Source organism: Myxine glutinosa, chromosome 12, assembly GCF_964187855.1.
Source record: "Myxine glutinosa chromosome 12, kmMyxGlut1.1, whole genome shotgun sequence".
NCBI classification, from domain to species: domain Eukaryota; kingdom Metazoa; phylum Chordata; class Myxini; order Myxiniformes; family Myxinidae; genus Myxine; species Myxine glutinosa.
In genome coordinates, this window is record NC_136272.1 from 13,598,649 (window position 1) to 13,615,401 (window position 16,753).

The 16,753-nt window shown below is 50.5% G+C and overlaps 1 protein-coding gene across 2 annotated transcripts in view; it reads left to right on the forward strand.

Annotated features, from left to right (window-relative positions):
* The window catches only part of LOC137438210 (protein CASC3), a 78,399-nt gene that overhangs the window by 21,286 nt on the left and 40,360 nt on the right, over positions 1-16,753 (forward strand). For both annotated transcript variants that reach the window (XR_013621044.1, XM_078766483.1), the window contains exon 2: positions 11,981-12,008. Coding sequence is in view for 1 of the 2 variants with exons in the window: in XM_078766483.1 (XP_078622609.1) it covers positions 11,981-12,008 (28 nt within the window). In the remaining variant the exon portion in view is untranslated. The remainder of the gene's footprint in view (positions 1-11,980; positions 12,009-16,753) is intronic.

The window sequence follows — 16,753 nt, forward strand, 5'->3', positions numbered from 1 at the left end:
ACCCAATTGAACACTGGCCCCAGGACAGGATCCTCCTGCTGGGCCGTGCTCCATGCCAAATCTCCAAATTCCTCGTCCGCGGTTAGTGGCAAAATTGGCCCTCTCACCCGGGTTGCCCGGACGACGAGAATCGGGGCAGAATCGCCCAATTGCTCCCTCTCCTCGTGTCTCGCACAAAATTTACAGTTTTCCCCCAGACAAGGACGCCGAGAGAGTGCGTCCGCATTACCATGGGCCTTCCCGGCCCTATGGGCCACATCAAAATCGTACTGCTGCAGCTTTTCCAACCACCTTGCAATTTGGCCCTCCGGTTCCTTGAACCGAAGGAGCCATTGCGAGGAGGAATGGTCAGTTCTAACCAAAAATTTCTGCCCGTACAGGTACGGGTGGAAATGGTTCATGGCAGCCAGCATAGCCAATAACTCTTTGCGAGTGACGCAATAATTTCGCTCGGGCCTACTTAAGGCCCGACTATAGTAACCAATCACCCTCTCCACGCCCTCCTGTGTCTGAGACAAAACTGCGCCCAATCCTTCCTGGCTCGCATCCGTGTCCAGGGTAAATGTCCCGTCACTAGTGGGGTAAGCTAGAAGGGGTGCGGATGTTATACACCCCTTCAATTTTTGGAAGGCCTCGTGGCACTCCCGTGTCCAATTAAATCGCGTCCCCTTCTCCGTAAGCCGGTGGAGGGGACGGGCCAACTCCGCAAATTTCGCCACAAAGCGCCGGTAGTAGGAGCAGAGTCCCAAAAATCCCCGCACCTCCTTGATGGTACGTGGTGCGGGCCACTCCTCTACCGCTTTAATTTTGTCTGGGTCCGTTTTTACCCCCTCGCGGCCGATCACGTGACCTAGATAGGCCACCTCTCTTGCAAACAAAGTGCACTTACTCGGGTTCAGCTTCAACCCTGCCTGTCTGAGGCACCCGAACACCTGGTCCAAATTAGCTACTGCCTGGGGGAACGTTTTGGCATGTACTAGGACGTCATCCAGGTACACCAGGCATGATTGCCATGGCATGCCGCCTAGTACATGTTCCATCAATCTTTCAAAGGTGGCGGGGGCGTTACACAAACCAAACGGCATCACAGTAAACTGATACAGTCCCTTACCTGTGGAAAATGCCGTTTTCTCCTTCCCTGCCCTATCCATCTCCACCTGCCAATACCCACTCTTGAGGTCCAAAGTTGAGAACCAATTTGAGCCCGCAACGGCATCGAGGGTGTCATCAATTCTTGGCAGGGGATATGAGTCCTTGAGTGTCACGTTGTTTAGCTGGCGATAGTCCACGCAGAACCGCGTGGTCCCATCCTTCTTTTTGACCAGCACAACAGGTGACATCCAAGGACTTCCCGAGGGCTCGATCACACCTGCGTCGAGCATTTTTTCAACCTGCTCGTCAGCTTCCGCCCTCTTGCTCCAAGGGAGCCGTCGGGCGGCCTGACGAATAGGCCGGGCATCACCGGTGTGGATCTGATGTTTCACCAGGCCCGTACGTCCAATATCCTCGGTGGACAAGGAGAAGAGGTCCAAATGGGACCCAACCAGTTTGTGTAAGGCCTCCCTCTGGGTACCTCCCAACTCTACACTACTACGATTTACCATCTCGCAAATGGGATCGGGCCAATTCCTAGAACTTATTGAAGGCTCCCCCTGGGGCCGGCTCGGCTGGACGTTCTCGCCCCTCACTGACGCGACTTCTCTAACTGGGGTGCAGCCAGCTACCTTCGTGCCCCTCACTATAGTGCGTGGTTCTGTGCTAATATTAATTACTCGGACGGCCACCACCGGCCCGTCCGTTTTTACAAGGGTACGGCCCACGATTAAACCAGGTATGGATAGCGCTGCCACCGGTTCGACCAGGCCGCAGGACTCCTGCCATGTCGGGCGAGCTGACCATCGGGCCGGCACGATGGCCTCGGCCCCTGGAGGGATGGTCACGGCCTCAGGAGCCTCCAGCTCCACCCTCTCGGCCGTGCTCACCCCCTCCAATGGTAGCTCTTCCACTCCCCATCGCAGGATCCCCCGACTCAAGTCGATTTTACAGCCGCTGGCAGTCAACAAATCCAACCCTATTAAGCATGGGTCGCACACCTCCGCCACCCAAACCTCTATCTCTTTCCTTACCGATCCCAACTTGAGGGTCACAAAACCACGCCCTATGATCGGAGACGTTGCCCCGGTAGCCAACTGCAAACTATGATTTTCCAGACGCTGGATTTTACCCCAGCCGTCTGCACTCGAATTAAGGACCACGGGGCTGATGATCGTGGCGCTGGCTCCCGTGTCCACCACGGCGTCTACCCCCACGCCGGCAATTTTGCACCGAATTGTCAAACTACCCGTCCCAATTCGGCCACAATGAATGACCTGTCGCGTCAACGAGGGCTTCTCCCCATCCCCTACTGCCGAACACTGCCCTGCATGCCCGGCACGTTCTAGTTTCCCGGGCCCTGGCGGGGGGGTGTCTGAGGTCGGCTAGGCCGATCTATACGGGGCGGAGTTGAGGGCATTGGTTGGCGGGAAACGTCCCGGCGCGGAGCTCGACACTCCCATGCACGGTGACCCATCCGAGCACAATTATAGCACCTCACCTGGTAAGGTGCTTGCCTCCGGTATTCCAAATTCCCCCCCCTGTATGTCCGAATTGGGGTACTCTGTCAGGGACTACCGGGTGCCACCGCTGGGGCCGCCTGCCATGGTCCAGGTCCCGCCAGGCGCCGATCCACTAACCTCCGGACCATGCTCTCCAGGTCAGGGCCCCCGTAGGGGGGCCGCCCCCCATCACGGGCCCCATCTGACGCACCGCCACTGCGTGGCGCTCGTCTCCCCGGGCCAGGGGCCTCGCTGCCTCCCAACGGGCTGCAGCGTCGGCCGCCTGACTCATGGTTTGCGGGCGCCACATGGCGAGCTGTTGCCGGAGCTCCAGATCCGGAAGGGCCTGAATAAAGTGATCCAGCGCCAGGCTTTCCTGGGAACTCGCTGCCATGTCCGCGTGTGCAATCCCGACCGCGCGGCGAATATCGTGAGCAAGTTCCCCGATGGTCTCCTGGGGCTTGCGTTTTCGCTGCGCAAGTTGGGCTTTAACAAGCTCGCTTTGCTGTTCAATGCCGAACCGATTAATTAATGCCGCACGGAGAGCTGGCAGGGTGAGAGCACCCGGTGGTAAAGCCGTCAGCACCTCCGCCGCCGCACCGCGCAGTGCCCCCACCAGGTGTACTCCACCTTCGTCCGGATTCCAACCGTTGCCTTTACACACGTACTCAAACTGCGCCAGGTACGCCCTCAAATCACTCTTGCCATCATACGGCGCGAGTGGGACCTTGTGGGCGCCCGAAGGTCGGACCCCGCGCGTCACTCCTTGCGGGATCAACGCGGGACCAACCCGTTCGGGCTCCCACAGTACGTTATTCCCGGGGGGCTCCCGCGCGTCCCCCGTCCCTCCAAACACTACCCCTCCTGGTGTCGATGCCTGGGTCGCCCCTCCGCAACCCGCTACCCATGCCATACCCCCACATCCTTGCTTACCAGCACCCCCCTCACTCCCCATAGCCAAACCTCCTTGCACACCTCCCCTGTCCATCCACTCCGGACCAGTCATACATCTTACCATTGGTCCCTCACGAACACCCGTGTCTACACCACCCCCCAAGCCGACTGACTCTCCCCTCACATCATATACATTGCCACTCACCTCCGTACCTCGTCGTCGCACCTCCTCTGCCACCTGCAAACTTTTTATTTGGTTAGTGAGAACCTCATCATGATTTGAACACAGACTTTGTACATATTCCATGACTTCCTCCTTTATCTCCCTCTTAGTTTCCCTCCGTCTCTTCTTAATTTCACTCACCCTCTCTTCCACCTCCTCTAATTTTTCCTTTACCTCCTTCATCTCCCTGTGCGCCCCCTCTATCTCTTCCTCTAACGCCACTTTAACCGTTTCTATGTGCGTCCTCACCTCTCGGTCCTTCGTCTCTATTACTTCTGTCACCTCTTCCAACTTCTTCGTCAACCCCTCATGTACCATCTGACATTCCTTCTGTGTCGCTATTAATTCATTTTTTATGTCCTTTTGTGTCGCTTTTAACCCCCCGATTATTGCAGTGTTCTTTTCCACTTGGTCCACGAGTTCCTTTTGTCCGACTGTCAGCTGTTCTACTCCCTTCGTCAGATCCTCTATGCCCCCCTGTAACCTAGCCGTATTATTCCTCACTTCTTTCTCCATACGCTTCTCACCTCGCTTTACCTCCTCGCGTAGCCCCGAAACCTCCTCACCCACACCTCGTCGTATCTCCTCCTTCATCTCCTTCATCTCCTGCATCTCCTTTGTAGATGCCACCCTCATCTGTCCCAATTCATCCCTCTGAGCATCCAATTTGGTTTCTACCCCGATTTTTACCTCCTCTATCTGCTCTCCCATTTGTTTAATTTCTCGGGCGGATTGCTCCCCTATCTCCCGCAATTTGTCTTCCATCCTATTTTCTAACCCCATTAACCCATTTTTCACCTCTTTTATCCCGTTGTCAAACCCCTCAAAATTATTGTCTAACTTCCCAAATTTCTTGTCTAACCCCTCACCAGTACTCCTCGCTTCGTCCCTCATTACCCCCATTTGGCCCTCCAATCGCTCACCCTGAGCATCCATCCGGTTCCCCATTACCCCCATTTGACCCTCCAATCGCTCACCCTGAGCATCCATCCGGTTCCCCATTACCCCCATTTGGCCCTCCAATCGCTCACCCTGAGCATCCATCCGGTTCCCCATTACCCCCATTTGCTCACTCTGAGCCCTCATTTGCTCACTCTGCAGGTTGAGGGACGCCTGCATTTGTACCATAAATTGCTCCATGAGGGCCTGCATTTGGGCCATCCCTCCCACTTGTGCAGCGGGTGCGGCCGCCGTAGCAATGTGCGAGGCGCCATTTTGCGCGCCCGCAACCTCGTGCGCGAGGACGCCATTTTGTGCGTCTGATACCCCCTCAACCGCCTCCTCATTGCTCTCCTCCTCCCTTTCTTCCCCTAAGTCCTGGGTTACCCCTAACCCGTCTATCTCTCCCACCGGCATCCCGTCGCCTTGACCAGCCATGGCGCGATTTCAAAATTCGGGTTTTGTAAAACAAAACAAATTTCGGCCGCTCCAAATTTTGACCAAATTTTTTTTTTTTAGATGTTTTAAAAATTTGGTTCGGGCCCCGAATCTCACTCCCAGACACCAATTGTTACAGACGCGGTTTTTAGATGTTATTTTACCGAGCGGTTGGTATTACCGCGTCCGAACAGTTACTCCCCAATTAGAACCCGATTCACCCAGAACTTTGGCCGTATCGCACCGCAGCTGCCCAATCTGGGAAAAGACTAAAACGACGAATGCAAAGAAGAAAAGGAATAAAACGAGAAGACGGACAGAAGAGTAATTGGATTTATTGTACACACACAAGCAAAAAGGAGCAATCAAGTTTATTTACAACACATAAGACGCAGGTGACACAGTGCAAATACTAGCTTACCTACAGACTTAATTAACCCAGGGACAGAACAAACAAAACAAACTCACGTACACAAGAAGGGTGGAAAGGCAGGAGGTGGATGGCTGGAGGGAGAGGAAGGTCCAAGGGGGGTCCTGCAGCACAACCGGCGCGTTTAGCAGCCGCCGTTCAGGCCCCACGCTGCTGTTGTGGCTGCTGTGGACGTCGCGTGCTTTGCCAGGCCTTGTCTGACGCGTCTGGTCCAAACCCTCAACTCTTTCCTGTGCGTTCGTTCACTCTTTACCACCGACTCCTCACCGCAACCAACGCAACCAACTGACCACCACCACCGACTCCTCACCGCAACCAACGCAACCAACTGACCACCGACTCCACTGACTCCACTGACCGACTCTTCACGACTCTCTTTCTTGACGACCAACTCACTTGCTTCCTGCGTGCGCGCCTTTTATAACGCCTCCGGCGATTAAGCCGCCGGCCTTCAGGACACGCCCATCGGTGTGCTCACCTCGGCCCTGGTTGGTCACGCGACCCTCTCGCTCCGCCCTTGATGACGACGGGCGGGCACGCCCCTCTTCCCCTCTATGACGAGGTGGAGACACGCCTTTCTTCTCCGACCCTGCCTCGTGGTCAATGGCGGTTATTGGAGGGGAGGTAATTGGGAATCGAGGCTCGGCAATGACGAGAGGGGATGTAATTGGCAATCGAGGGTTGGCAATCACGAGAGGGGATGTAAAAGGGAATGGAGATTTTGGGGATGGGAATGAAAGGGGATCTATTCTCTTTCACTGGTGCAATGGAGTACTTCAATTAATGGGAGACACAGCCTTACCCTAGAACACAGAATAAGAGATAACTATCAACAGGGGTATTCTATTACATGGCTGACGTGTATGCTTGTGGACTAATTATGGGATGCCCTTTCACCTTTACACAGCTCCGGAGGTAGGGGGGCGCAGAATAAACAATAATAATAATAATACAGCACACAATCAAAAAAAATACAGTCCTCATCTCCGCAACAATATATATATATATATATATACACACACACACACATATACACACACACACACATATACACACACACACACACATATATACACACACACACACACATAAACACACACACACACACACACACACATATATATATATATATATACACACACACGCATATACACACACGCACACACAGACGCACACACACACACCCATATACACACACACACACCCATACACACACACACACACACACACCCATATACGCACACACACACACAAACACACACACGCACACCTAGAATGTTTTCTTTCTGTGTGTTTATGGTGCATTGAGAAGCTGTAAGACAAGTCATACACAGAGATGGACAAAAAAATAGTTAGACAGCACTGTACTTGAGCTTAGGAGAAAACGGCCACTGGGATTAGGTGACGTGAGGTAGCTTTGACGCCATCTTTATGACGTCGCTTTTCTCTCGGTGATTGAGCCAGGGTCGGGTTTAAACTGCCGTCCTCCCAGGATCGGACGGGACCTGCCCAAGTCTGACAACCAACCGCTGCAAGTGCCCTTTACCTTTCTCAACGATCCATTTACTTTCTCATCATAATTTAACCACAGCCAAGAAAAATAGGACCGCAGGTCGTGAAGCTCACCTGGATCAGGAGCAACAGCCACTCAAAGCCCCCGCAGACTCCCTTAGACCCTGTTTTTTTATGCCATGAACAAAGTTTGGTGCATCATGGGTGATTAAGGTGGTCGCGTTTCATTGAAATAGTGTGTGTAGTTTCTGAGAAGAGCGAAAGTACCTCTGGGTGGGGGGTCAAATCATCACGCCCGCAAACCCCCAAAGGAGTGCGGATTTTGATGTGGTCAATACACCTTTGTTGGGCATCAGATATGAAGCTTGCAGCGAAGTTTCATCAAAACCGTGTGTTTGGTTCAAGCGATAATGACTGAAGTGTTTACGGGCTCGCTCACTCCCTCACTCACTCACTCACTCCCTCACTCACTCACTCCCTCACTCACTCACTCCCTCACTCACTCACTCGTTCACTCACTCACTCGTTCACTCACTCACACGTTCACTCACTCACACGTTCACTCACTCACACGTTCACTCACTCACACGTTCACTCACTCACTCCTTCACTCACTCACTCCTTCACTCACTCACTCCTTCACTCACTCACTCGTTCACTCACTCACTCGTTCACTCACTCACTCGTTCACTCACTCACTCGTTCACTCACTCACTCGTTCACTCACTCACTCCACTCACTCACTCACTCGTTCACTCACTCACTCGTTCACTCACTCACTCACTCGTTCACTCACTCACTCGTTCACTCACTCACTCGTTCACTCACTCACTCGTTCACTCACTCACTCGTTCACTCACTCACGGACACTGCTCGATCTCATAAGCTCAGCGCACTAAAGTCCAGGTGAGCTAACAATATGTACTAAAACAGGGAGCTACAATTCCCTTATTATTCATAATAATAATATTCTTAATACCCCCACTTTTTGGGGAAAAAAAACTCGGGGGATGTTGCAATCGGCTTTGTGTGTCAGTGCATGTCTGTCCATCCGTCATGCTATCTGCTTGTAAATGGTTGCGCAGAAATTTGCCAAACTTGGTATTTATGATCACCACGTGGCATGAAGGTGCAAGAGAAGTATCAAGGTGCATGAAAGCGCCCTTGAGGCGGGTATTCAAAAGGTGACAGTTTTGGTATTTAAAAGGTCAAATACCAAAAAATGCAATTACAGGCACATTTTAAAAATGAAACTGTATCTGCAATCAACATTGGGGGGGAGGGGCACATGAAATATGTTACAATTTTTTGGGGGATTTGACCCCCGATTCATGCCTCCGGAGGTCATGGGTCAAAACGGGATATATTTTTGTAACTCGATGTGATGTTGGGTCGTTCCTGGTGGAGCTTTTTGCCATCTTTCAACTCTGCTTTATAGTAAGGGCATTTTATGAGATATTTCACAAATGTGTTAACTAAATTGTTACCAAAAAATTTCTTCACCAATATGTTTGTAAAGGTGTGTAATAACATGTGTTAAAATGTTGAAGTTCAACTCCCGTGGGAAACCCAGGAAAAAAAGCTGTTGAATTCGGGTACCGAAAAATTATGTTCGAGAATTATTTTTTTTTTTAATCGGCCCTTAAGTAACTTATGAGGGGTCAAATAAGGGTTTTTCATGATTCTGAGTTGATTGTTAACATTTATATTTTCACTTTTACATTTACACACAAAGTAGCTTTTATTTCACATACATATATAATACTCAAGAGTTATTTCTCATTCACAATGTCAGAAGTTTCAACAGTCATTGTCTATGTCTTCTTCAGACTCAACAACATCATGACTGCAGTTTCTGCATGTAATGCCATTACAGACTCCACAGGCCGAGATGCACGTGACCCCATTCTTCTTGCAGCTGCATCGCCGGTTGCTGCAATCTCCATGACAATTACAGCTCGTGAACTGCAATAGCTCCTCAGGAGCTGTGGGGTCCAGTGTTGGAACTGGCTCATACCCATGCACACCTATTGTCCATCCATAGTCACTGGGGTTCAGAGACATGCTCTGTAGAAGGATCCAGTCCCGGGTCTGCAGGTAGGACAGAAGTTTGGCTGTCGTACTTCCAGGATAGATCAACTGGATCACATCTAGTAGTCCAGAATCTTCCATGATGTTACCCATTGATCCAAGATGAGACTTCAGCAGGTGAAAACCACCCAACCTTGGAATGACGGGTAGATTTGCCTGCTTTATTATATTCACAGCCTTCAGCCAAATCGGAAGATCAAAGGTCACTATAGCGACCCCAGCGCGCCGTATGCACTCTTTCAGAGTGGTGAAGATGGTGTTGAGGTCATTAGGGTCTCCTTCAATAACTTGGAGGAACTCGATCTGTGTGCTCTGCTTTGCATCATTAGCATGGATTCTCTTCATCCAGCCATTCCAGTTGGAGTGTGGGAACTCAGGATCGTTGGCTTTGATCACCCAACCCGCTCCAGTGTGTCACCTGGAGTGAGGAGTGGCTGATCATGAGCCAGGGAGGAGGAAAGCTCAGCGAGGGGGAGAAACATGATCGCGTTCGTTCCTATCTGTTTCCTGTTCGTAAATGGAATAATCTTTACTTCAGTTCCTCTCAGGATCTTAGCTTTGTCGAGTGCCTTCAACTTCACCCGGGGGAAAGCTGCTGTTGTCTGTGGATCTGGCAAAGGTGGTGCCGGAGAGGTGACTTCGATCCAACCCATTGAGTGAAAGGGAGTGTTTCCGTGAATAGAGACAATGTTTAAATCTATATTGTCTCCAACAAACTGAGTGACTGCATTGTTTGTTTCCCCAACCTCCATAAAGACCACCTGATCATTACTTGACAATTCACTTTCACTGGCTGGCACATTGGCTGTCATCACTGATTGATCCTCAAGCGCAGCATCAACCGCAACCTCATCATTGATCTGTTCATCGGTTTCCTCCACAATGGTGTCAAGAGTGCCAGAAGTATCTGGAACATCATCTCCACTCCTACTATTAAGGAAGCAGTATTTGTAGTTTTGTGTCTTCGTGTAAGACTCAGTGTATCCCAGCCGGTGGAACTTGTTGAGCATCCATTTTGACCCAAATCTATGATCAAGTTGTATGGCAAGCCCCATTTGGTGTGGCAATACTCCAGACCGAGGTCGACAGGCCTTAATAAAATTCTGCCCCCAAACGGCAACTCTTTCGTCTGTCTTGACAATCGGTCTCAAGAACATCTGAAGGCTTGCAGGAACAAGTGTCAGCTGACTATTGATGTCAGTCATACTGTGTGTGGTGGGGTATGACTTTGGACCTAAATCAATCAAGGCAATATCATTGGATATGAACTTGAGTGCCGTCTTTATGATCTGAGTCTTCTCATCTCCATGGTCAAGATTAGCATGATGATCTCGCAGAATATTGTCGGTGCCATCTTTGAGACAGAGTACATCTGCCCTTTTTTCCTGTGTTGTGAAATACAAGGTGTCTTCGTATTTCTCTAGAAGTTTTATCTTTAGCCAATGCTTTGAATAAGAAAGGCTCTTCTCTGGTGACTGATCAAACTCCTGCAGCTTTTCATGGACTTGGTCCATGTTCATTACCCCATGCTCTAATTCTGAGTCTAACCATTCGCAGAATTCAATAAAAACTGCCTCTCGCTCCTCATCAATACTCCTCTGTCCTCTCTTCCTTTTTCCTTCCTCATCAGTCTTGGACAAACTGTCACCTCTCGCAAACATAAGTTTGCATCGCAAATGGTACAGTGTTTCTTCTGCTACCAAGTCGTTGATCCCTTCCAGGCGTCCAGTGACTTCAGTGCCCCAGTCATCCCCGCGACTCCGTGCTGTCTTCAGCAAGCTTGCCTTCAGTGTATCTGCAGTCAAATTATCTGGCACTCTGTATTTCTTTCTAGCTTGTGCTGGATTATTTTTGTAGAGCTGGGCTGGTTGGTTGCAAAGAATGCATACATCCTTATACAGGAGGTCAACTGACTGTGATCTTCTAGAACTGCAGCCAGTTGATGAACTGAACTCACAAGTAGTGCGTCTTCTCTTCAACTTTGATGACTCTTTCTCTGCCTTTGATGCTTGAGCTGACTTCTTGGTGGTTGCAACAAAGTTGTTGTACAGATCATTTTTACACTTCTGGTGGTACCTCAGTTTTCCTTCCTTTTGAGCCTCCTTCATACGTTCCACAACAGTAACATTTTCGACAGTTTCTGCTTGTTTCAATAAAGTTGAGTATCCCTTTGGAGTTGCCTGTATGAGCCTTTCAGCTGGTGTATCCGAGCGTGCACAGATGAAGCAATTGAGCACAGGTGGAGTAACGTCTTCATCCATATTGCTAGACTCCATGTCCTGCAAAGTAGAAAATGAGATATATTTAGAAATTATTTTTCCACAAAGGAGTGTCTGTGGTGAAATATAAATGTTAACAATCAACTCAGAATCATGAAAAACCCTTGGAAGCGTGGGGATTTAGGTTGGAAGCGTGGGGATTTGTGATGGCTCGTCATCGACTTTGTTCTAGTTATTGCTGGTGTTTTCTAGAATAGGTACCATGGGATCTTTGATATTCACGAGCACATGCAAGAAGACGAGACACCCAGCTGATTGTCCCTCTCGAGGACAGCACAGTCCATTATACAAATCCCTGTCCCTAAAGCGCCAACGTGGCATTATAGTAACATAGGGAGTTGAACCCAGATGAGGCAGCTCAAATGCGAGTGCGCTGTATGAGCTATTTGGTCAATTAGAATGAACAAACACATCTCGTAATTTGTTTTTTAAAGTACTGTATTCAACATCGTATCGTAAATGTTTAGAAATGAGTTCTTGCCAATTACTTTTTTTTTTGATTGTTTTATTGAAACTAGCTCATTGTTTTGGGTTCGTTTAAATTTTATTTTGTCCTCTTCTTTTTTTCATTTTTTTTCAGGAGAGTGAAGAAGCTTACGAAAGAGATGGTAAGTAGATTTGGGAAATTGTTGAAGCTTATTTTAATCCATAACCAGTGTAAGAAATTGTCGTTCTTTACTTTTATAACTTCAAGTCTCGAATGGTGATATGGGTGGTACTTGCCACTGGGCCATCCAAGAGTGTGTGTGTGTGTGTGTGTGTGTGTGTGTGTGTGTGTGTGTGTGTGTGTGTGTGTGTGTGTGTGTGTGTGTGTGTGTGTGTGTGTGTGTGTGTGTGTGTGTGTGTGTGTGTGTGTGTGTGTGTTTATATATATTGTTGCGAATATGGAATTTGACCTCCATATCCGCTTGTAAATATTCCCCTATCTTCTCCGATACTCCCCAACTCTCCCCTTACCCCATTCCCTAGTCCCATTGTCTGTAAACAACACCCATTAGAGCCGATCTTCCCCTTCATTCCCCCATTAAATGTCGTGCCCAGGTCCCCCGCACCACACGTAGACAATTATAGGACATCTTGCTAGTTATTCTTAATCTATGTCAGTTAAGGACTTGTTTCCATTAATTATGACTCTTCGTTGCACCAGAATGTGATGATATGGCACCAGTAGGAGTTTAGGACCTTCCCATACCTCCCCGCATCTCTTCCCATCATCTCAAGCTCCAACAACAACCACAACAACAGCGGCTTTGCGTCCTCACTCCGGCTCGGTTGGCCGCCATTGAACATGTGCTCGACGGGGTTACCCAGAAGGGGGCTCCCTGTCGGCCCCTCGTCAAGGGCGGAGCCGGTAACCCCCGCACCCAATGAGAAGCCATGGGCCGATGCCATATGGGGCGGAGCTAACGAGCGAGGGCGTGACTCCCCGCCGGATATACGCGGCCCCGCGCCGGACGTGACGTCAGATGCGCCCCGAGCTTGGAAGGAAAAGACGCCACCCCCACGAGCGCTGAGCGACCTCCCCGCATCTGCTGGACACCACCGTACGTGATTCTGTCCCGGAGCCAGGTGCACCTGAGCCATCGACTGCCGCTTTCCTTGCCATCAAATCCCGTGTGAGTCAGCGTTGTCCCGTTTATCTGTGGTCTGTCTAGGGTTAATATAAGGTTGTGTCTAAGTGCCCACCTTCCTATGTTTCCCTCTTGTCCCTGTAATCTAACCTTTTTCCGTACGAATATACTTGAGAACTGAACCCCTGGTGTCGTATTGTGTCATTATAATCCAGCCGGGTGTCTTCTTTTTCTTATTGAGCCAGCATAGCGCGATTAGTCAACATTCGGGCACAATCGGGTAACTTGTACGGATACGGCGGCCATCCCGCTCGGCCCACCATACCATCAAAGTCGTATCTGTAACAATTGGTGTCGAGGAGTGGAATTCGAACCCGGGACTAAATTAGTTAGGCCCAAATTTTGGGAGGGAAAATCGAGCCGGAGCGCGTACGGCGCTCGACCGAATCGATTCGGAGCGCGTTTCCCGCGCGAAATTATAACGGCGAAATTTCAATTTGTTTTACGAAAATAAAAAATAAAAACCGAATTTTGCAAGTCGCGCTATGGCGGATCAAGACGGCTGGGGTCCGGTAGGGGAGAGTGAGGCAGGGTCGGTCCAGGACCAAATTGAGGGACGTGAGGAGAGCGAAGCAGCGAGGGTAGCAGACGCGCAAAATGGCGCCTCGCTGGTCACCGCGCCCGTGACCGTGGCAGCGCCCCTGGTGGATCCGAACCTTTTTATGTTGCAAATGAGGGCCCTTATGGAACGAATAGAGGGCCAAATGGGGGTAATGAGGGACGAAGCGAGGGGTACTGGTGAGGGGTTAGACAAGAAATTTGGGAAGTTAGACAATAATTTTGAGGGGTTAGACAAGAAATTTGGGAAGTTAGACAATAATTTTGAGGAGTTAGACAAGAAATTTGGGAAGTTAGACAATAATTTTGAGGGGTTAGACAACGGGATAAAAGAGGTGAGAAATGGGTTAATGGGGGTAGAAAACAGAATGGCCGCTCAAGAGAATCAAATGGAAGGGATGCAAAAAGGGTTAGAGGGGTTAGAAAACAGTATGGAAGGCAAATTGAGGGACATGAGGGACCAAGCGGAAAGGGAAGTTAAACAAATGGAGCAGCAGATAGAGGGGGTCAGAATGGGGGTAGAAACCAAACTGGATGCTCACAGGAAGGAAATGGAGCAGATGAGGGTGGCATCTGGGCAGGAGATGCAAGTGATGGGAGAGGAGATCAGAAGAGGAGTGAGTGAGGAGGTCGGAGGAGTGCGCGAGGAGGTGAGGCACTGTGAGGAGCACATGGAAAAGGAGGTGAGAAAGGGGACTGTAAAGTTACAAGGGGGCATAGAGGACCTGACGCAGGAGGTGGAGCAGCTGACGGTGGGACAGACGGAGTTAGTGGAGCAGGTTCAAAGGAACACTGCGGTATTAGGAGGTTTAAAGGCGACACAGAAAGAACTAAAAGATGACTTGGTAGCGACGAAGAGGGAATGTCAGATGGTACGTGAGGGACTGACAACGAGGTTGGACGAAGTGATAGAGGTTATGGAGACGAAGGACCGGCAGGTGAGGACGCACATGGAAACGGTCCAGGTAGCCTTGGAGGACGAGCTTGAGGAGACGTACCGGGGAATAAAAGAGGTGAAGCACAAATTAGAAGAAGTGGAAGAAGGGATGAGTGAAATTAAGAAGCGACGGAGAGGGGATAAGAAGGAGATAAAGGAGGAGATAAAAGAATTGGTCCAAAGTCTGTGTTTGGATCGTGATGATGTGCTCATTAACCGGATGAGGGATTCGCAGGTGATGGAGGAGAAGCGAAGAGGAAGAGGACCCGGTGTAAGTGGTGACCAATATGGTCGTGCGTATGATGCGCCAGGGGATTTAATAAGCTTGGGGGTCGAGATGGACCCGGGTGTTCGTGAGAGGCCGTTGGTGAAGTGTGCGACAGGTCTGGTGTGCGAAAGAGGAGGTGTGCGAGAAAGTCCGACTCTGGGGTGTGTGAGGAAAAAGTGTGTGCCCAGGAGTGAGGGTGTTGGCGAGAGTGAGTCGGTCGTAGCGCGTGTGCGAGGGAGCACATGGAAGCGTGGTGTGGTGAGTGTTACAGAGGGTGTGACCGGAGAGTGTGCGCAAGAGTGTGCGCGAGAAAGGTGTGTGACGGACAGGTGCATGAGGAAAGAGTGCGCTGTCAGAAGTAAGGAAGAGTGTCCACCTGTGGTGAGTGTTACAGAGGGTGTAACGGGAGAGTGTGCGCGAGAAAGGTGTGTGACGGACAGGTGCATGAGGAAAGAGTGCGCTGTCAGAAGTAAGGAAGAGTGTCCACCTGTGGTGAGTGTTACAGAGGGTGTAACGGGAGAGTGTGCGCGAGAAAGGTGTGTGACGGACAGGTGCATGGGGAAAGAGTGTGCTGTCAAGAGTAAGGGTGAGTGCGTTGTCAGGAATGGAGGTGAAAGTAGTGAGAGTGACATGGAGCGTGAGTTAGTTGTGACAGGTGAGCGAGGATGTACACCTGGGATGGAAGGATGCACACCTGGAATGGTAGAGCGTGAGTGGGAATGCACGCTGGAGTTGGTGGTGAGGCACGTGGTTGGGTGTGCGAATGAGGGCACACCTGTGATTGTCACAGAGGAGGTGACAGAGGAGGGGGCGCGAAGAGGTGTTTTGGTGAGGTGTGCGACCAACGAATGTGTGCCAAAGTGTTCGGTGGTCAGGTGTGTGACCAAGTCTGTGAGTGGAATGAGAGTACCTTGGTGTGTAAGGAAAGGTACGACGAGGAGCATGGAGACGGCTGGATGTGTGAGCAAGGAACGGGCTGCGGGGTGTAAGCGTCCAGGTGAAGCATCGACGTTAGACGGGATAGAGTTTAGAACGACTTATAGTCGAATCGGGCCCTCGGTGCGTGCTGGGCCTCGCTTTGAACGGCCGCGTCCGTGCTCCACTAGGCGGAGCGGGCGGCTGGATAGGAAGGGTCGTCATGGCGACCACGTTTTGTTGAGACGTGCCGGCAGGTCGAGATCGGGACATTGGATGGCTCCACGCCGAGGTGATGCGTGGGATCTCGGCCCGGGTAAGCCCCCGTCCCTGCCCCGAATGCCGGACGCATCCAGCCGCAGGCACAAAACAACCAGCATCCATTGCTTGGCTTTACGAAGCCGGGCTTTGGACAGGAATTGGCGCACCGAGAGGCAGTAGTGAGTAGACTGGGTGAAGAGGGTAGTGTTTTGGACCCAAAATTAGAGAAAAACAAAATTTGATGATTGGCAAGGGATTGGCAGTAGTGATTGGCAGATGATGGGCAGTGATTGGCAAATTTTTAATTTGTTGAAATTTGACGTGCAAAATTGATAGTGAGAGACCCCCGATGTGGTGGGATGGCAAATCCACCATCCTTCCCATGTGGGGGCAAAGGAGCAATAGTTTATGGGGTGTATGGCAGTGAAAACTAGCCCGGGTGGGTTAGGATATGGTGTGTAGGGATCTAGAAGAGATTGACATTAGGTAACGTTAAGTTTAGTTAGTGACTGATACCTGTAGTGGGGACGCAGGTAGATTAGTATGGATGATAATGACGTGGGAGCGCAATAGTTTAAAGGGACGACTGGGAAGCGCAAGTTTCAGAAGGGAGTAGTTAGCTGAGATGATGCCGTGTGTGTGAGAATTGAACAGGTGAGATTGCACAGGTGTGCAACTGGACAGGTGTGTGGAGCCGTGTATGAGTAGTGAGTGTGTGGATCAGCGCGAATGCGCTTGGGGAGAGAAGGGTGCAGGTGGCACCAGGTGTGAGAGCACAGGTGT